This window comes from Oncorhynchus masou, unplaced genomic scaffold (assembly GCF_036934945.1).
Source record: "Oncorhynchus masou masou isolate Uvic2021 unplaced genomic scaffold, UVic_Omas_1.1 unplaced_scaffold_1767, whole genome shotgun sequence".
NCBI lineage: Eukaryota > Metazoa > Chordata > Actinopteri > Salmoniformes > Salmonidae > Oncorhynchus > Oncorhynchus masou.
In genome coordinates this window covers 43134-59586 of record NW_027007845.1, presented here as the reverse complement: position 1 = coordinate 59586, position 16453 = coordinate 43134, and the positions used below count along the sequence as shown (strand labels likewise).

The window sequence follows — 16453 nt, the reverse complement described above, 5'->3', positions numbered from 1 at the left end:
CCCTGACTGAGACAGACAGACGGACAGACAGACAGACAGACAGACAGACAGACAGCCACCTGGCCCTGACTGAGACAGACAGACAGACAACAACCTGGCCCTGACTGAGACAGACAGACAGACAGACAACCACCTGGCCCTGACTGAGACAGACAGACAGACAGACAGACAGACAGACAGACAGACAGAGACAGACAGACAGCCAGCCAGCCAGCCAGCCAGCCAGCCACCTGGCCCTGACTGAGACAGACAGACAGACAACCACCTGGCCCTGACTGAGACAGACAGACAACCACCTGGCCCTGACTGAGACAGACAGACAGACAGACAGACAGACAGACAGACAGACAGACAGACAGACAACCACCTGGCCCTGACTGAGACAGACAGACAGACAGCCACCTGGCCCTGACTGAGACAGACAGACAGACAGACAGACAGACAGACAGACAGACAGACAGACAGACAGACAGACAGACAGATCCCCACCAGACCCTGACTAGAGGACAAGAGACAGTAGTATAGTATTAACACCTAGACTACCACCAGACCCTGACTGAGACATAGAGACAGAGAAAACCTTTCATTCTAAATCTACCCCTAGTTTAGCTACAACCAGGTCCTGACCTACAGCATGCAGAGAAAGACAGAGAGAGAGGCAGACTGGGAGGCAGACAGACAAGAAAGCAAACTGAAAAAGCCTGACACTTACTTATTGAAGAAGTTGAAGTCACTGAAGTGAGTAAACATGTGAACTTCAAATGAATTTCTATGTTTTGAGTTATTTAAAAAACATGTTTTACCTTGTTGCCACAGCAATAAAGTCTTCATCGTGTGGACAACACGACACCTGAGTGATAGATCCCTCCTGAGATAGAAGAAATAGGACACTTATTGATCCCGAGTCAAACCAAAGACCGTAAAAATGGGACCTGGCACTCAGAATTAAGGAGATGGATTGAGGGTAAGGCCCTGCGATAGACTAGCGTCCTGTCCAGGGGGTGTACTGTACATCAAGCTGACTCACACTACAAAAACAGGAGATAGACTAGTGTCCTGTCCAGGGGGTGTACTGTACATCAAGCTGCCTCACACTACAGAAACAGGAGATAGACTAGTGTCCTGTCCAGGGGGTGTACTGTACATCAAGCTGCCTCATGCTACAGAAACAGGAGATAGACTAGTGTCCTGTCCAGGGGGGTGTACTGGACATCAAGCTGACTCACACTACAGAAACAGGAGATGTGCTGTTCTGGATCGCTCGTGCAACGTTATTAAAAACAGGAGTATGTACAGTATCTATCTAATAACAACAAACAGGTGGTATATCCTGTCAATCCGTTTATTATTTTATTTTACTACCAGGAAGTAGACGACAACATTATATACGCTACCTTGTGTGTGAGGATGAGCCTCTGCTTCCATCCTTCCCTCTGGATGAGGTGCAGCCCTCCAGCTGACGTTCCCAAAGCCAGCCACTTCCTCGACACAGCCAGGCAGGTGCACTGACAGACAAGAAAAGAGAGGGTTTTCAAAACGCAGGCTGATTAAATCAGGCTTCAATAAACAATGCAAACAATGCAGTATATACAGCCTGATACATTGGGGAGTGTAAAACTGTGTGAATGCTCCTCACGAGTCAGAATGTTGAGGGAAAAAATTAAAATACATTTAAACTTATTCTACCGGTTGTCCTTGCAGTTTGTCCTCCAGCTGCTCGAAATTTGAGACTAAATATCCACAGGAAGGTTTGCCACTGCCGGCTAGTTGGGTTACAATGTGCTAACTATCTAGAGATCGTGCTGGTAGGTTTGCCACTGCTACGGCTAAATGTGCTGTCTGCTACCGTTTACATATCATGCTACCGTTTACATATCGTGCTACCGTTTACATATCGCGCTACCGTTTACATATCGTGCTGTCTGCTACCGTTTACATATCGTGCTACCGTTTACATATCCTGCTACCGTTTACATATCGTGCTACCGTTTACATATCGTGCTACCGTTTACATAACGTGCTACCGTTTACATATCGTGCTACCGTTTACATATCGTGCTACCGTTTACATATCGTGCTACCGTTTACATATCGTGCTACCGTTGCGTACCGTTTATATCGCGCTACCGTGCTGTCATGCTACCGCTTTACATATCGTGCTGTATCTGCTACCGTGCTACATATCGTGTTGTCTGCTACCGTTTACATATCGTGTTGTCTGCTACCGTTTACATATCGTTTACATATCATGCTATCTGCTACCGCTTACATATCGTGCTGCTACCGTTTACATATCGTGCTGTCTGCTACCGTTTACATATCGTGCTGTCTGCTACCGCTTACATATCGTGCGTCTGCTACCGCTTACATATCGTTTACATATATCGTGCTGTCTGCTTACCGTTTACATATCGTGCTGTCTGCTGCAGCTACCGTGCTGTCTGCTACATATCGTGCTGTCTGCTACCGTTTACATATCGTGCTGTCTGCTACCGTTTACATATCGTGCTGTCGTGCTGCTACCGTTTACATATCGCTGCTACCGTTACCGCTTATATCGTGTTTACATATCGTGCTACCGTTTACATATCGTGGTTGTCTGCTACCGTTTACATATCGTGCTACCGTTGTGCTACATACGTCGTGTCTGCTACTACCGTTTACATATCGTGCTGTCTGCTACCGTTTACATATCGTGGTTGTCTGCTACCGTTTACATATCGTGCTGTCTGCTACCGCTTACATATCGTGCTACCGTTTACATGCTACCGTTTACATATCGTGCTACCGTTTACCGTTTACATATCGTGCTGTCATATCGCTACCGTTTACATATCGTGTTGTCTGCTACATATCGTGCTATCTGCTACCGTTTACATATCGTGCTGTCTGCTACCGTTTACATATCGTGCTGTCTGCTACCGTTTACATATCGTGCTGTTCTGCTACCGTTTACATATCGTGCTGTCTGCTACCGCTGTCTGCTACCGTTTACATATCGTGCTGTCTGCTACCGTTTACATATCGTGCTGTCTGCTGCTACCGTTTACATATATCGTGTGCTGTCTGCTACCGTTTACATATCGTGCTTTCTGCTACCGTTTATCGTGCTGACTGCTACCGCTATATATCGTGCTGTCTGCTACCGTTTACATATCGTGCTGTCTGCTACCGTTTACATATCGTGCTGTCTGCTACCGTTTACATATCGTGCTGTCTGCTACCGTTTACATATCGTGTGTCTGCTACCGTTTACATATCTGTGTCTGCTACCGTTTACATATCTGCTGTCTGCTACCGTTTACATATCGTGCTGTCTGCTACCGTTTACATATCGTGGCTGTCTGCTACCGTTTACATATCGTGCTGCTACCGTTTACATATCGTACTTTATCGTGCTGTCTGCTACCGTTTACATCGTGCTGTCTGCTACCGTTTACATATCGTGTCTGTCTGCTACCGCTTACATATCGTGCTGTCTGCTACCGTTTACATATCGTGTCTGCTGCTACCGTTTACATATCGTGCTTGTCTGCTACCGTTTACATATCGTGCTGTCTGCTACCGTTTACATATCGTGCTGTCTGCTACCGTTTACATATCGTGCTGTCTGCTACATATCGTTTTACATATCGTGCTGTCTGCTACGTTTACATATCGTGCTGTCTGCTACCGTTTACATATCTGTCTGCTACCGCTTTACATATCGTGCTGTCTGCTACCGTTTACATATCGTGCTGTCTGTTGTCTGCTACCGTTTACATATCGTGCTGTCTGCTACCAAGCATATCGCTGTGCTACCGCTATCGTGCTGTCTGCTACCGTTTACATATCGTGCTGTCTGCTACCGTTTACATATCGTGCTGTCTGCTACCGTTTACATATCGTGCTGTCTGCTACCGTTTACATATCGTGCTGTCTGCTACCGTTTACATATCGTGCTGTCTGCTACCGTTTACATATCGTGCTGTCTGCTACCGTTTACATATCGTGCTGTCTGCTACCGTTTACATATCGTGCTGTCTGCTACCGTTTACATATCGTGCTGTCTGCTACCGTTTACATATCGTGCTGTCTGCTACCGTTTACATATCGTGCTGTCTGCTACCGTTTACATATCGTGCTGTCTGCTACCGTTTACATATCGTGCTACCGTTTACATATCGTGTTGTCTGCTACCGTTTACATATCGTGCTACCGTTTACATGTCGTGTTGTCTGCTACCGTTTACCGTGCTGTCTGCTACCGTTTATATCGTGCTGTCTGCGTACCGTTTACATATCGTGCTGTCGTGCTGTCTGCTACCGTTTACATATCGTGCTACCGTCTGCTACCGTTTACATATCGCTACCGCTTACATATCGTCTGCTACCGTTTACATATCGTGCTGTCTTTACATATCGCTACCGTTTACATATCGTGCTGTCTGCTACCGTTTACATATCGTGCTGTCTGCTACCGTTTACATATCGTGCTGTCTGCTACCGTTTACATATCGTACTGTCTGCTACCGCTTTACGTGTATACCGTTTACATATCGTGTCTGCTACCGTTTACATATCGTGCTATCTGCTACCTGCTACCGCTTACATATCGTGCTGTCTGCTACCGTTTACATATCGTGTCTGCTACCGTTTACATATCGTGTTGTCTGCTACCGTTACATATCGTGCTGTCTGCTATACATATCGTGTTGTCTGCTACCGTTTACATATCGTGCTACCGTTTACATATCGTGCTACCGCTTTACATATCGTGCTGCTACCGTTTACATATCGTGTTGTCTGCTACATTCATATCGGTCTACCGTTTACATATCGTGCTACCGTTTACATATCGTGTTGTCTGCTACCGTTTACATATCGTGCTACCGTTTACATATCGTGCTACCGTTTACATATCGTGCTGTCTGCTACCGTTTACATATCGTGCTACCGTTTACATATCGTGCTACCGTTTACATATCGTGCTACCGTTTACATATCGTGCTACCGTTTACATATCGTGCTATCGTTTACATATCGTCAACAAATCAATTGAATATTTGGAGCCGAACCTCTAAACTTTTCTCAACTAATAATAATGTGCATGATAACAATAATAATAATAACGTGCAGGCGTGACCTACCTTAAGCCTGCCAGAGTCCAGGCGGAGTGCAGAGAGCAGGGGGTCCAGACAGTCAAACTCAGCCAGCACATGACTCTGGACTTCAGGCACTACAGGTAACATGGGCATGGTTACAGTCCTGACCAGCTTAGAGAGAAGGAGAGAGGGGGATAGAGAAGGAGAGAGGGGGATAGAGAAGGAGAGAGGGGATAGAGAAGGAGAGAGGGGGATAGAGAAGGAGAGAGGGGGATAGAGAAGGAGAGAGAGGGATAGAGGGGGATAGAGAAGGAGAGAGGGGATAGAGAAGGAGAGAGGGGGATAGAGAAGGGAGATAGAGAAGGGATAGAGGGGGATAGAGAAGGAGAGAAGGGATAGAGAAGGAGAGAGGGGGGATAGAAGGAGGGAGAATGGGGGATAGAGAAGGAGAGAATGGGATAGAGAAGGAGAGAGGGGGATAGAGAAGGAGAGAGGGGGATAGAGAAGGAGAGAGGGGGATAGAGAAGGAGAGAGGGGGATAGAGAAGGAGAGAGGGGGATAGAGAAGGAGAGAGGGGGATAGAGAAGGAGAGAGGGGGATAGAGAAGGAGAGAGGAGGATAGAGAAGGAGAGAGGGGGATAGAGAAGGAGAGAGGGGGATAGAGAAGGAGAGAAGGGGGATAGAGAAGGAGAGAGGGGGATAGAGAAGGAGAGAGGGGATAGAGAAGGAGAGAGGGGATAGAGAAGGAGAGGAGGATAGAAGGGAGAGAGATAGAGAAGGAGAGATAGAGAAGGAGAGGGGATAGAGAGGGGGGATAGAGAAGGAGAGAGGGGGATAGAGAAGGAGAGAGGGGGATAGAGAGGAGAGGAGAAGGAGATAGAGAAGGAGAGAGGGGGATAGAGAAGGAGAGAGGGGGATAGAGAAGGAGAGAGGAGGATAGAGAAGGAGAAGGGATAGAGAAGGAGAGGATAGAGAAGGAGAGAGGGGATAGAGAAGGAGAGAATGGGATAGAGAAGGAGAGAATAGAGAAGGAGAGAGGGGGATAGAGAAGGAGAGAATGGGATAGAGAAGGAGAGAGGGGATAGAGAAGGAGAGAAGGATAGAGAAGGGAGATAGAGAAGGAGAGAGGGGGATAGACAGGGGGGATAGAGAAGGAGAGAGGGGGATAGAGAAGGAGAGAGGGGGATAGAGAAGGAGAGAATGGGATAGAGAAGGAGAGAATGGGGATAGAGAAGGAGAGAATGGGATAGGGGGAGAAGGAGAGAATGGGATAGAGAAGGAGAGAATGGGATAGAGAAGGAGAGAGGGGGATAGAGAAGGGGAAAGGAAATGAGGGAGAGAGAATATATTGTTTTATTTTCTGCTGTCACAGTACCAGACACCACACACACATACACCCATTGAGCAAAAGATTTTGAAAAAAAAAGCTTGGTCATGGGGCTATTGAAAAAGTATTTCTAGAAGACTGACGAGCACGGTCTAATCAAACCAAAAAATATATATACATATTATTTTTATTTCACCTTTATTTAACCAGGTAGGCTAGTTGAGAACAAGTTCTCATTTGCAACTGCGACCTGGCCAAGATAAAGCATAGCAATTCGACACATACAACACACAGAGTTACACATGGAATAAAACAAAACACAGTCAATAATACAGTAGAACAAAAGAAAACAAAAAGTCTATATACAGTGAGTGCAAATGAGGTAAGTTAAGGAAATAAATAGGCCATGGTGGCAAAGTAATTACAATTTAGCAATTAGACACTGGAATGGTAGATGTGCAGAAGATGAATGTGCAAGTAGAGATACTGGGGAGCAAAGGATAAATAAATAAATACAGTATGGGGATGAGGTAGATAGATGGGCTGTTTACAGATAGGCTAAGTACAGGTGCAGTGATCTGTGAGCTGCTCTGACAGCTGGTGCTTAAAGCTAGTGAGGAAGAATCTCCAGCTTCAGTGATTTTTGCAGTTCGTTCCAGTCATTGGCAGCAGAGAACTGGAAGGAAAGGTGACCAAAGTAGGAATTGGCTTTGGGGGTGACCAGTGACCAGGGTGCTGCTATGGTGACCAGTGAGCTGAGATAAAAACACGTATGTTGTAGCCAGCCCTATTTAATCTGAGAAATGTATCATCCTGTGTAAATTGTAAAGATGCAGCTCAGCTAGCCCTCTGTCTGCTCCTCGTTCATTCGTCTCCTAGAGTTGGCCAACCCTCAGCTGCCCTCAACTTCCTAGTGTAGGGCCCTATACAATCGTTTTTTCCCAGTTCTTTCTCAAAATTACACTGTTTAAATCAAAATACAAAACAATATTAAAGTCGACAACAATGCTTAAACCACATCAGGAGACCAATTTTGAGGTCTGGGAAGAAAGAAAAAAATTGAAGAAAAGTTGCATTGTATGTGTAGGTACAAGTGTGCATGCGGCCAGGGTTGCCAGATCTAGCTAAAGTTTGTAGCCCCAAAACCTACCCAAAAGGCCTGAAAAATAGCCCAGAGAGGAACTGCCATATTTATACACATTTATACCTTTTTCCATAACGTTATCGAGCCAATTAAGAAGACATATTGTAGTAACGACATTAGAAACAAATTTCGGTTTTCCTACAAATAAAAAACAAACATTGAGATGTATTTGATTATGTCGCAAGAAAAAGATCATTTGCCCTAATTAAACTCGCTAGATCGTTTCCCATGAATGAATGTCAATGTAACTTGTTTGACTGCTATGATTAAGCAATAAGGCACAAGGGAGTATGGTATATGGCCAATATACTACGGCTACCGGAGGCCCGGTGCACAACTGAGCAAGAGGACAAGTACATTAGAGTGTCTAGTTTGAGAAACAGACACCTCACAAGTCCTCAACTGGCAGCTTCATTAAATAGTACCCACAAAACACCAGTCTCAACATCAACAGTGAAGAGGTGACTCCGGGATGCTGGCCTTCTAGGCAGAGTTGCAAAGAAAAAGCCATATCTCAGACTGGCCAATAAAAGAAAAGATTAAGAAGGGCAAAAGAACACAGACACAGGAATTCTGCCTAGAAGGCTAGCCTCTCGGAGCCTCTTCACTGTTGACGTTGAGACTGGTGTTTTGTGGGTAATATTTAATGAAGATGCCAGTTGAGCACTTGTGATGTGTCTGTTTCTCAAACTAGACACTATAATGTACTTGTCCTCTTGGTCAGTTGTGCACCGGGGCCTCCCACTCCTCTTTCTATTCTGGTTAGAGCCAGTTTGTGCTGTTCTGTGAAGGGAGTGGTAGACAGAGTTGTACGAGATCTTCACTTTCTTGGCAATTTCTCTCATGGAATAGCCTTCATTTCTCAGAACAAGAATAGACTGAGTTTCAGAAGAAAGTTCTTTGTTTCTGGCCATTTTGAGCCTGAACCCACAAATGCAGATGCTTCAGATACTCAACTAGTAAAGAAGGACAGTTTTATTGCTTCTTTAAATCAGAACAGTTTTCAGCTGTGCTAACATAATTGCAAAAGAGTTTTCTAATGATCAATTAGCCTTTAAAATGATAAACTTGGATTAGCTAACACAGCGTGACATTGGAACACAGGAGTGATGGTTTCTGATAATGGGCATCTTTAGCCTATGTAGAAATTCCATTTTTAAAAATCTGCCGTTTCCAGCTACAATAGTCATTTACAACATTAACAATGTATTTCTGATCCATTTGATGTTATTTTAATGGACAAAAAAAGTAATTTTCTTTCAAAAACAAGGACATTTCTAAGTTACCCCAAACTTTTGAACGATAGTGTATGTAATGCGCTCTAGTACGCACAAAGTCATGTTCCAGTGCTCTGTCTCCATTATTTGTTGATGTGCATCAGTTTTAGCGTATTAATATATTTTATGGAAATAGGTGTCTCCGTAATGTCAAACCAAAATAGCTTACCTACAACTGGATAAAAGTTGTCACAACGTGACCAAGTGCAGTTCCCTCTCCTCTCGCTCAAATGACTCAGCCAATAGCTGTAGTGCTCTCTCAACACACGCACCGCTTCGGCCCTCCTCACCCCTCACTCAGCAGCAGCCTGCCTCACTGCCAGAAGCAACTAACAGTAGTATATATTTATTTTGAAGAGAAATTACATGGCGGCCGCGGTGCAACTTAAAAATAGCCCCAAAACCCGCAACCCATACACTTTCCCCTGTGACATGTTTTTCAAAGTCGGGAAAACCGCGAACATGGCAACACGGTACGTGGCACCAATCAGAGAGCGTTGTTTGGTTTGCGGTGTTACTGTAGTGCTCTGCAGTTTGTTAAACGAAACGGCCACTGAATTGATCCAAATAATCATGATACCATTCTGCCAGATATTAACCCTAAACCCTAATCACACCGGGACTAGTATTATTATGTAATTATTACTCCAGCATGTACCTGTCATTTTTGTTGTTGCTTGTGTCTCACTGCTTTGCTTTATCTTGGCCAGGTCGCAGTTGTAAATGAGAACTTGTTCGCAACTGGCCTACCTGGTTAAATAAAAGTGAAATACATTTTTTCCCCCTAATTCACAATGGAACGTTAATGACGGAAGCCTGGATGCTATTCTAGGCGTGAAGATATTTGTCTTGTCTAGTGATAGCCTAATATTGGCCTTCAGTTCGGAGAAAGTCAAAATAATAATGTATATCAATAAGAATAATTAACTGTCTGTAACCTATGCAGACATTTAATTAACTGACTAATTTGGCAATTCATTGGCACAATATCGTCCACTTCATATTTTAAAAGAGAAGTATGGTACCTTTTAAAAAGAGAAGTAAGGCACTAGATATGTGACAAAACAGATCATTCATCTGTAGGCTGCCTACATAACGCTTTGTTTTAAGCATACATTTGTTCCCATGTTTTTACACAAATTGTGTGCAGCATCTGTTAAACTCTAATATCCCTCAAAACACTGGGATGACGACTCGCACAATATAAGTATTATCAGAGGACCTTGAAGTTAGAGCTGGGATAATAGTACAAATTACTGCCATGGCAGATTCGGACGGGACTAAAATTACGGATGTGGATTGTATTCGTGCACATAACTAAATGACCAGCCCGGTAAAATGTATCCCATCCCGCGATTAGTTTTACTGGGTGGAGGACGAGTAATGGAATTATGTGCACGAGCACTAAACACCTCATCTGTTATTTAAATCCCGTCCGAATCCGCCATGGCATTCATTTTACCGTAGGAGAGTAACAATTCCGGCCTGAATAACCAACAGTTTTTTTGGGGGGGGCGAACTCCAAGCTCCTCTGATAATACTAGTCCCGTGCGAATTGACATCCCTGTGTTTTGAGAGAAATGTCCGAGTTTGACAGGTGTTGCCCACCGGTTGAGCAAGAAAACAATAACCGATTCGATCAATTGAACGAAGTGCTACGCATGAACTATTATATATGAATGGCCTCCACGTATCAACTTTCACAGTGAATGCTTGTGTTTCTGTTTTGTGCGTATGAATTGAATATTGCCATAATGCATCAGTAAAAAATATTGCGCACATTTAATGCAACCCTTGCTGTTAATAGATTGCGAAACAGCATACAACTGACCTAAACGTTTAGAAATTATAAATTACATTTCTCATCCATAGCCTTTAAAACGCATCTCAAGTGTAACTGCACTGTTTAGTTTACATCTGAAGGCCCGGGGGCATTTGGGAAGTACTGCGGATCACTAACATAACCAAATTATTATGATCACACTTCCTCAATTCAAACATTATTGCGACACCACACCAAAGAAGGTTTGGTTTAGACACTTGAGAGAGAGAAAAAAAGGGGAATTCTCAGTGTAGCAGCCTGTTATCGCCTGGATTTATTGAAATATCTTCACGCCTAGAAAAAAAACAACTCCAGGTTTCTGTCTTAACTATCAATTTTATGAAAACTAAAACTATAAATAATTACAGGGGGAAGTTTGGGAGAAAAAAAATATCTCGTCCAAATTGTCCTCTGGAATAACGGACACGGACAGGAGCATTCCTGATCAGTTTCAAAATGTTGCAGGAAAATACGAGTCACTGATGCATGTTCTAATACGTTAAAAAAACACATTGTTTATTTCCTACTAAGTTCAATACATTTTTGAATATTGTTTAATTCCCGTTTAATTTGTCTGGATTCCGTCTGCGTTTTCCCGCAACATGGAAGTTTTATAGTGACCTACCAGTATTAGCCAACCCTCGGCTGCCTTCTGTCATATGACTCTCACCATCCTCCTCTCAAATGGAAACATCATGACTCCACTTTCCCCCCACCAGCTACCAAGAGTTTAAAAAAAAGATGATAACTGTAAAAAGCACTAATGCATAAAAGGAAAAAACCTTTTGAGAAATGTATGATCAGCAAAAAAAATAAAAAAAGTTTAATTTCTGAAACTAAGCTAAAGGGTTTTTGCTGTAAATGACTTTGAACCACCATATCTGACAACTAGTTCCCTGCAAAAGAACTTGACAACAAAACTTTCACATTCCAACAATGCCACAGCTTACACAGTTTACATTAGATAATGAAAGTAACACTTGCTTGCTGTGACAACTAAGTTAGGCTTTTGTTCACTTGACATTGAATTTAGATGTCCATCTGAATGTAACTGGTTTAGGCTTGATTTGAAAGCATTTGTAAAATTTAAAGGGGGGGTGGTGTCGGTATAGGTGGTGTACGAATTATTGTCCTTTAACGATGGCTGGGCATCACGGGACCCTGCGTAGTGGGGAAAGTGCCTCCACAATGGGAAGAAAAATCGCATAACTTCGCTATCTAAAGTGTAAAAACGCAAACTAAGTTCCGATTATTTGTTTTTGAATAGTCAGTGTTGTGTCTGACTGATCATTGTCCATATTATCAAATGTTATTGTTGTTTTGATTAGGTATACCTTGTTAACCAAGCGGTCTCGCTTGCGATGGGTAGGGAAAGTTAGCGAGCTAACGTTAGCGGCTAGGCAATCGTTTGTTTAGTTTTGTCACAAACTTACCAGGCATTACAGTCCCCGCTGTTTAAATCGCGATTCAATCTTCGTGATACACAGTTTACTATCAGTTCATGTCCTTAGCCGTGTGTGTTTAACGTGAGTTGTTTACTTTCTAGCTAGAATGAACTGTCGACTCCTCCGCCTCCGGTTGTGATGGGACACACTTCCTGAAGTCTGAATTTACTGGTACTATTCTTTCAAGGAGGTGTGTCCCTACTACACTAGACTGTTCAGTGCCCCCTTAAAAAAATCGTTTTATTTGACGTTTAAATCCACGAGTTCTTAAATGAATGTAACCATGGTCATTCGTTTGTCAGCTAAAATAATAAAAATAAAATAAAAACCTAAGTGATGGTTTGTCAGTGTGTAGAATAAGACATGGCTGATTAGTTTACTGTGCATAATAATACTTGTAGAAATAAATCAAAATAAATATTGTGTTTTAGGTTCATTACAATATAATCCACCCCTCGCATCTTGTTTCTGTGAGTGTGCACTACTTTCAGTGGCGCAGGCACACTTCATAGGCAAGTGTTGGGTTAGTGGTGCAGTCCATTAGCAACCCTCTATTGATTGAAACATGAGAAAATGCCCAAGACATCCTCTGCAGCACACACCAAAATAGCCCACTAACATGAGATGAGGATAGGGCTGCTTCCTAAATGGCACTATATTCCCCATGTCGTGCACTACATAGTGCACCACTTTTGACTAGAGTCCTATGTAGGGAATTGTATTTTTTTTTTTAAATTTAACTAGGCAAGTCAGTTAAGAACAAATTCTTATTTACAATGACATGAGACAAGCACTGCTTTAGAGAGCTCATTTTCCTCTTGATTCAGAAAGCCTCCCAGAGTAGTAGTGATGATGTAAGAGCTGTTTGCCTTTTAGGTCATAATGAATCAAAATTCAAAAAGGCACTTGCACATCTGAGCTATATTTATTTGCAGGTGCATGGTGACGTCACTGAGTGAAACGCTATTAGCGCGCACCACCGCTAACTAGCTAGCCATTTCACATCCGTTACACATGCTAACAATTAAACACGTGGAAAAAATATATATAAAGAAACCCCCCCACTGCTCTGAAGCATACGGAAAGCTTAATAAAGAGCAGCAATTCTAGTAAGAGCAGTGTGTGGGTTTCTTCTTTTCTCAGATAATACATCTGATCCAAGATCAGATGTGAATACGGCCCTGATGAGAGCCTATAGCCTGGTTAAACCACCAAACGTAACACATTTACTCTGGTATAACCAGGCTACGATAGAGAGCCTACTGTAGTCTTCATTCTGACCGTTGGGCATTTCTAAAGAATTTTAGACCACACAAGTACATGTAAATCCTTCTGGTTGAACACAGCTTTTGGAGTGTAGTTCCCCCCCCCCCCCCCTAGCTACAGATCTAGGATCAGCTTCCCCTAAATTTAAACAATTTCTGGAGAAAAGCAAATAATGATCTCAGATCAGTGTCTACAGCTTCATCCTACACCTTCCACCCATAAATCATATACAACAGCCTCACCAACTACTAAAACACCAAGAAACAAGCTAAAAACCAGAACAAAAAGAACAAAAACATTAATATATTTCACTTTAATGTTTGAGTTAACATCCAGACGGTGTCTTCAGTGCAGCTAGAAACAGAACAGACATTACATACCAGTGCAGTTTTAAAGTGTGATTGGGGGCAGAGTCAACATCTCAAATAGCACCCTATTCAGTGCACTACTTTTGACCCAGGGCCAATTGGGCTCTGAGGGCCCTTGTCAAATGCTGTGCACTATCTAGGGAATAGCGTGCCCTATGGGACGTAGCCATACAGTAGACAAATGTCTTTACAGTATTGCCATATTCAGATGCCTGACTGCCAGCCAGCCTCCATCCAACATACAGACAGGTTCCCTGGACCCGGTCCTCAGCTCTGGGGAAAAAGGTCTGGGAGAAAAAGGCTTGGGAGGACTGGGGGGGGGGGGAGGCCTGGGAGGACTGGGGGGGGGGGGAAAAGGCCTGGGAGGACTGGGGGGAAAAAGGCCTGGGAGGACTGGGGGGAAAAAAGGCCTGGGAGGACTGGGGGGGGGGGAAAGGCCTGGGAGGACTGGGGGGAAAAAGGCCTGGGAGGACTGGGGGGGGGGGAAGGCCTGGGAGGACTGGGGGGGGGGGAAAACTGGGGGGGGGGGGGAAGGCCTGGGAGGACTGGGGGGAAAAGGCCTGGGAGGACTGGGGGGGGAAAGGCCTGGGAGGACTGGGGGGAAAAGGCCTGGGAGGACTGGGGGGAAAGGCCTGGGAGGACTGGGGGGGAAAAGGCCTGGGAGGACTGGGGGGAAAGGCCTGGGAGGACTGGGGGAAAGGCCTGGGAGGACTGGGGGGAAAGGCCTGGGAGGACTGGGGGGAAAGGCCTGGGAGGACTGGGGGGAAAGGCCTGGGAGGACTGGGGGGAAAGGCCTGGGAGGACTGGGGGGGAAAGGCCTGGGAGGACTGGGGGGAAAAGGCCTGGGAGGACTGGGGGGGGGGGAGGAAAGGCCTGGGAGGACTGGGGGGGGGGAAAGGCCTGGGAGGACTGGGGGGAAAGGCCTGGGAGGACTGGGGGGGGAAAGGCCTGGGAGGGAAAGGCCTGGGAGGACTGGGGGAAAGGCCTGGGAGGACTGGGGGGGAAAGGCCTGGGAGGACTGGGGGGGGGGAAAGGCCTGGGAGGACTGGGGGGAAAAAAAAGGCCTGGGAGGACTGGGGGGGGGAAAGGCCTGGGAGGACTGGGGGGGGGAAAAAAGGCCTGGGAGGACTGGGGGGGGGAAAGGCCTGGGAGGACTGGGGGGGGGGGAAAAAGGCCTGGGAGGACTGGGGGGGGAAAGGCCTGGGAGGACTGGGGGGGAAAAGGCCTGGGAGGACTGGGGGGGGGAAAGGCCTGGGAGGACTGGGGGAAAGGCCTGGGAGGACTGGGGGAAAAGGCCTGGGAGGACTGGGGGAAAGGCCTGGGAGGACTGGGGGGGGAAAGGCCTGGGAGGACTGGGGGGAAAGGCCTGGGAGGACTGGGGGGGGAAAGGCCTGGGAGGACTGGGGGGGGAAGGCCTGGGAGGACTGGGGGAAAGGCCTGGGAGGACTGGGGGGGGAAGGCCTGGGAGGACTGGGGGGGGGAAAGGCCTGGGAGGACTGGGGGGGGAAAAGGCCTGGGAGGACTGGGGGAAAAGGCCTGGGAGGACTGGGGGAAAGGCCTGGGAGGACTGGGGGAAAGGCCTGGGAGGACTGGGGGGAAAGGCCTGGGAGGACTGGGGGAAAGGCCTGGGAGGACTGGGGGGGAAAGGCCTGGGAGGACTGGGGGGGAAAGGCCTGGGAGGACTGGGGGGGGAAAGGCCTGGGAGGACTGGGGGGAAAAAGGCCTGGGGGGAAAAAGGCCTGGGAGGACTGGGGGGGACCTGGGAGGACTGGGGGGGGGAAAAAGGCCTGGGAGGACTGGGGGGGGGAAAGGCCTGGGAGGACTGGGGGGGAAAAGGCCTGGGGGGAAAAAGGCCTGGGAGGACTGGGGGGGGGAAAGGCCTGGGAGGACTGGGGGGGGGGAAAGGCCTGGGAGGACTGGGGGGGGGGGAAAGGCCTGGGAGGACTGGGGGGGGAAAAAGGCCTGGGAGGACTGGGGGGGGGAAAGGCCTGGGAGGACTGGGGGGGGGAAAGGCCTGGGAGGACTGGGGGGGGAAGGCCTGGGAGGACTGGGGGGGGCCTGGGAGGAAAAGGCCTGGGAGGACTGGGGGGGGGGGGGAAAGGCCTGGGAGGACTGGGGGAAAAGGCCTGGGAGGACTGGGGGAAAAGGCCTGGGAGGACTGGGGGGGCCTGGGGAAGGCCTGGGAGGACTGGGGGGGGAAAGGCCTGGGAGGACTGGGGGGAAAGGCCTGGGAGGACTGGGGGAAAGGCCTGGGAGGACTGGGGGAAAGGCCTGGGAGGACTGGGGAAAGGCCTGGGAGGACTGGGGGAAAGGCCTGGGAGGACTGGGGGAAAGGCCTGGGAGGACTGGGGGAAAGGCCTGGGAGGACTGGGGGAAAGGCCTGGGAGGACTGGGGGAAAGGCCTGGGAGGACTGGGGGAAAGGCCTGGGAGGACTGGGGGAAAGGCCTGGGAGGACTGGGGAAAAGGCCTGGGAGGACTGGGGGAAAGGCCTGGGAGGACTGGGGGAAAGGCCTGGGAGGACTGGGGGAAAGGCCTGGGGGAAAGGCCTGGGAGGACTGGGGGGGAAAGGCCTGGGAGGACTGGGGGAAAAGGCCTGGGAGGACTGGGGAAAGGACGTGGTATCTGTACTGAGCTCTCCGTCTTTCAGTCTCTGTACTGAGAGCATCTCACATTAAGTTAAGCTTCGCATCACACAGTCCTTTTGCTTATAAAAATGTATT

General features: G+C 46.9%; 1 protein-coding gene across 1 annotated transcript in view; it reads right to left on the bottom strand.

The window, feature by feature from the left end:
• LOC135532204 (BLOC-2 complex member HPS5-like) overlaps positions 1-12247 on the bottom strand; it is a 49944-nt gene extending 37697 nt beyond the window's left edge. The window contains 4 exon segments of the mRNA XM_064959806.1: positions 804-868; positions 1395-1505; positions 5129-5254; positions 12087-12247. Of these exon segments, the coding sequence (XP_064815878.1) occupies positions 804-868; positions 1395-1505; positions 5129-5236 (284 nt within the window). The 5' untranslated portion in view covers positions 5237-5254; positions 12087-12247.
• Between the last annotated feature and the right edge of the window lie 4206 nt (positions 12248-16453).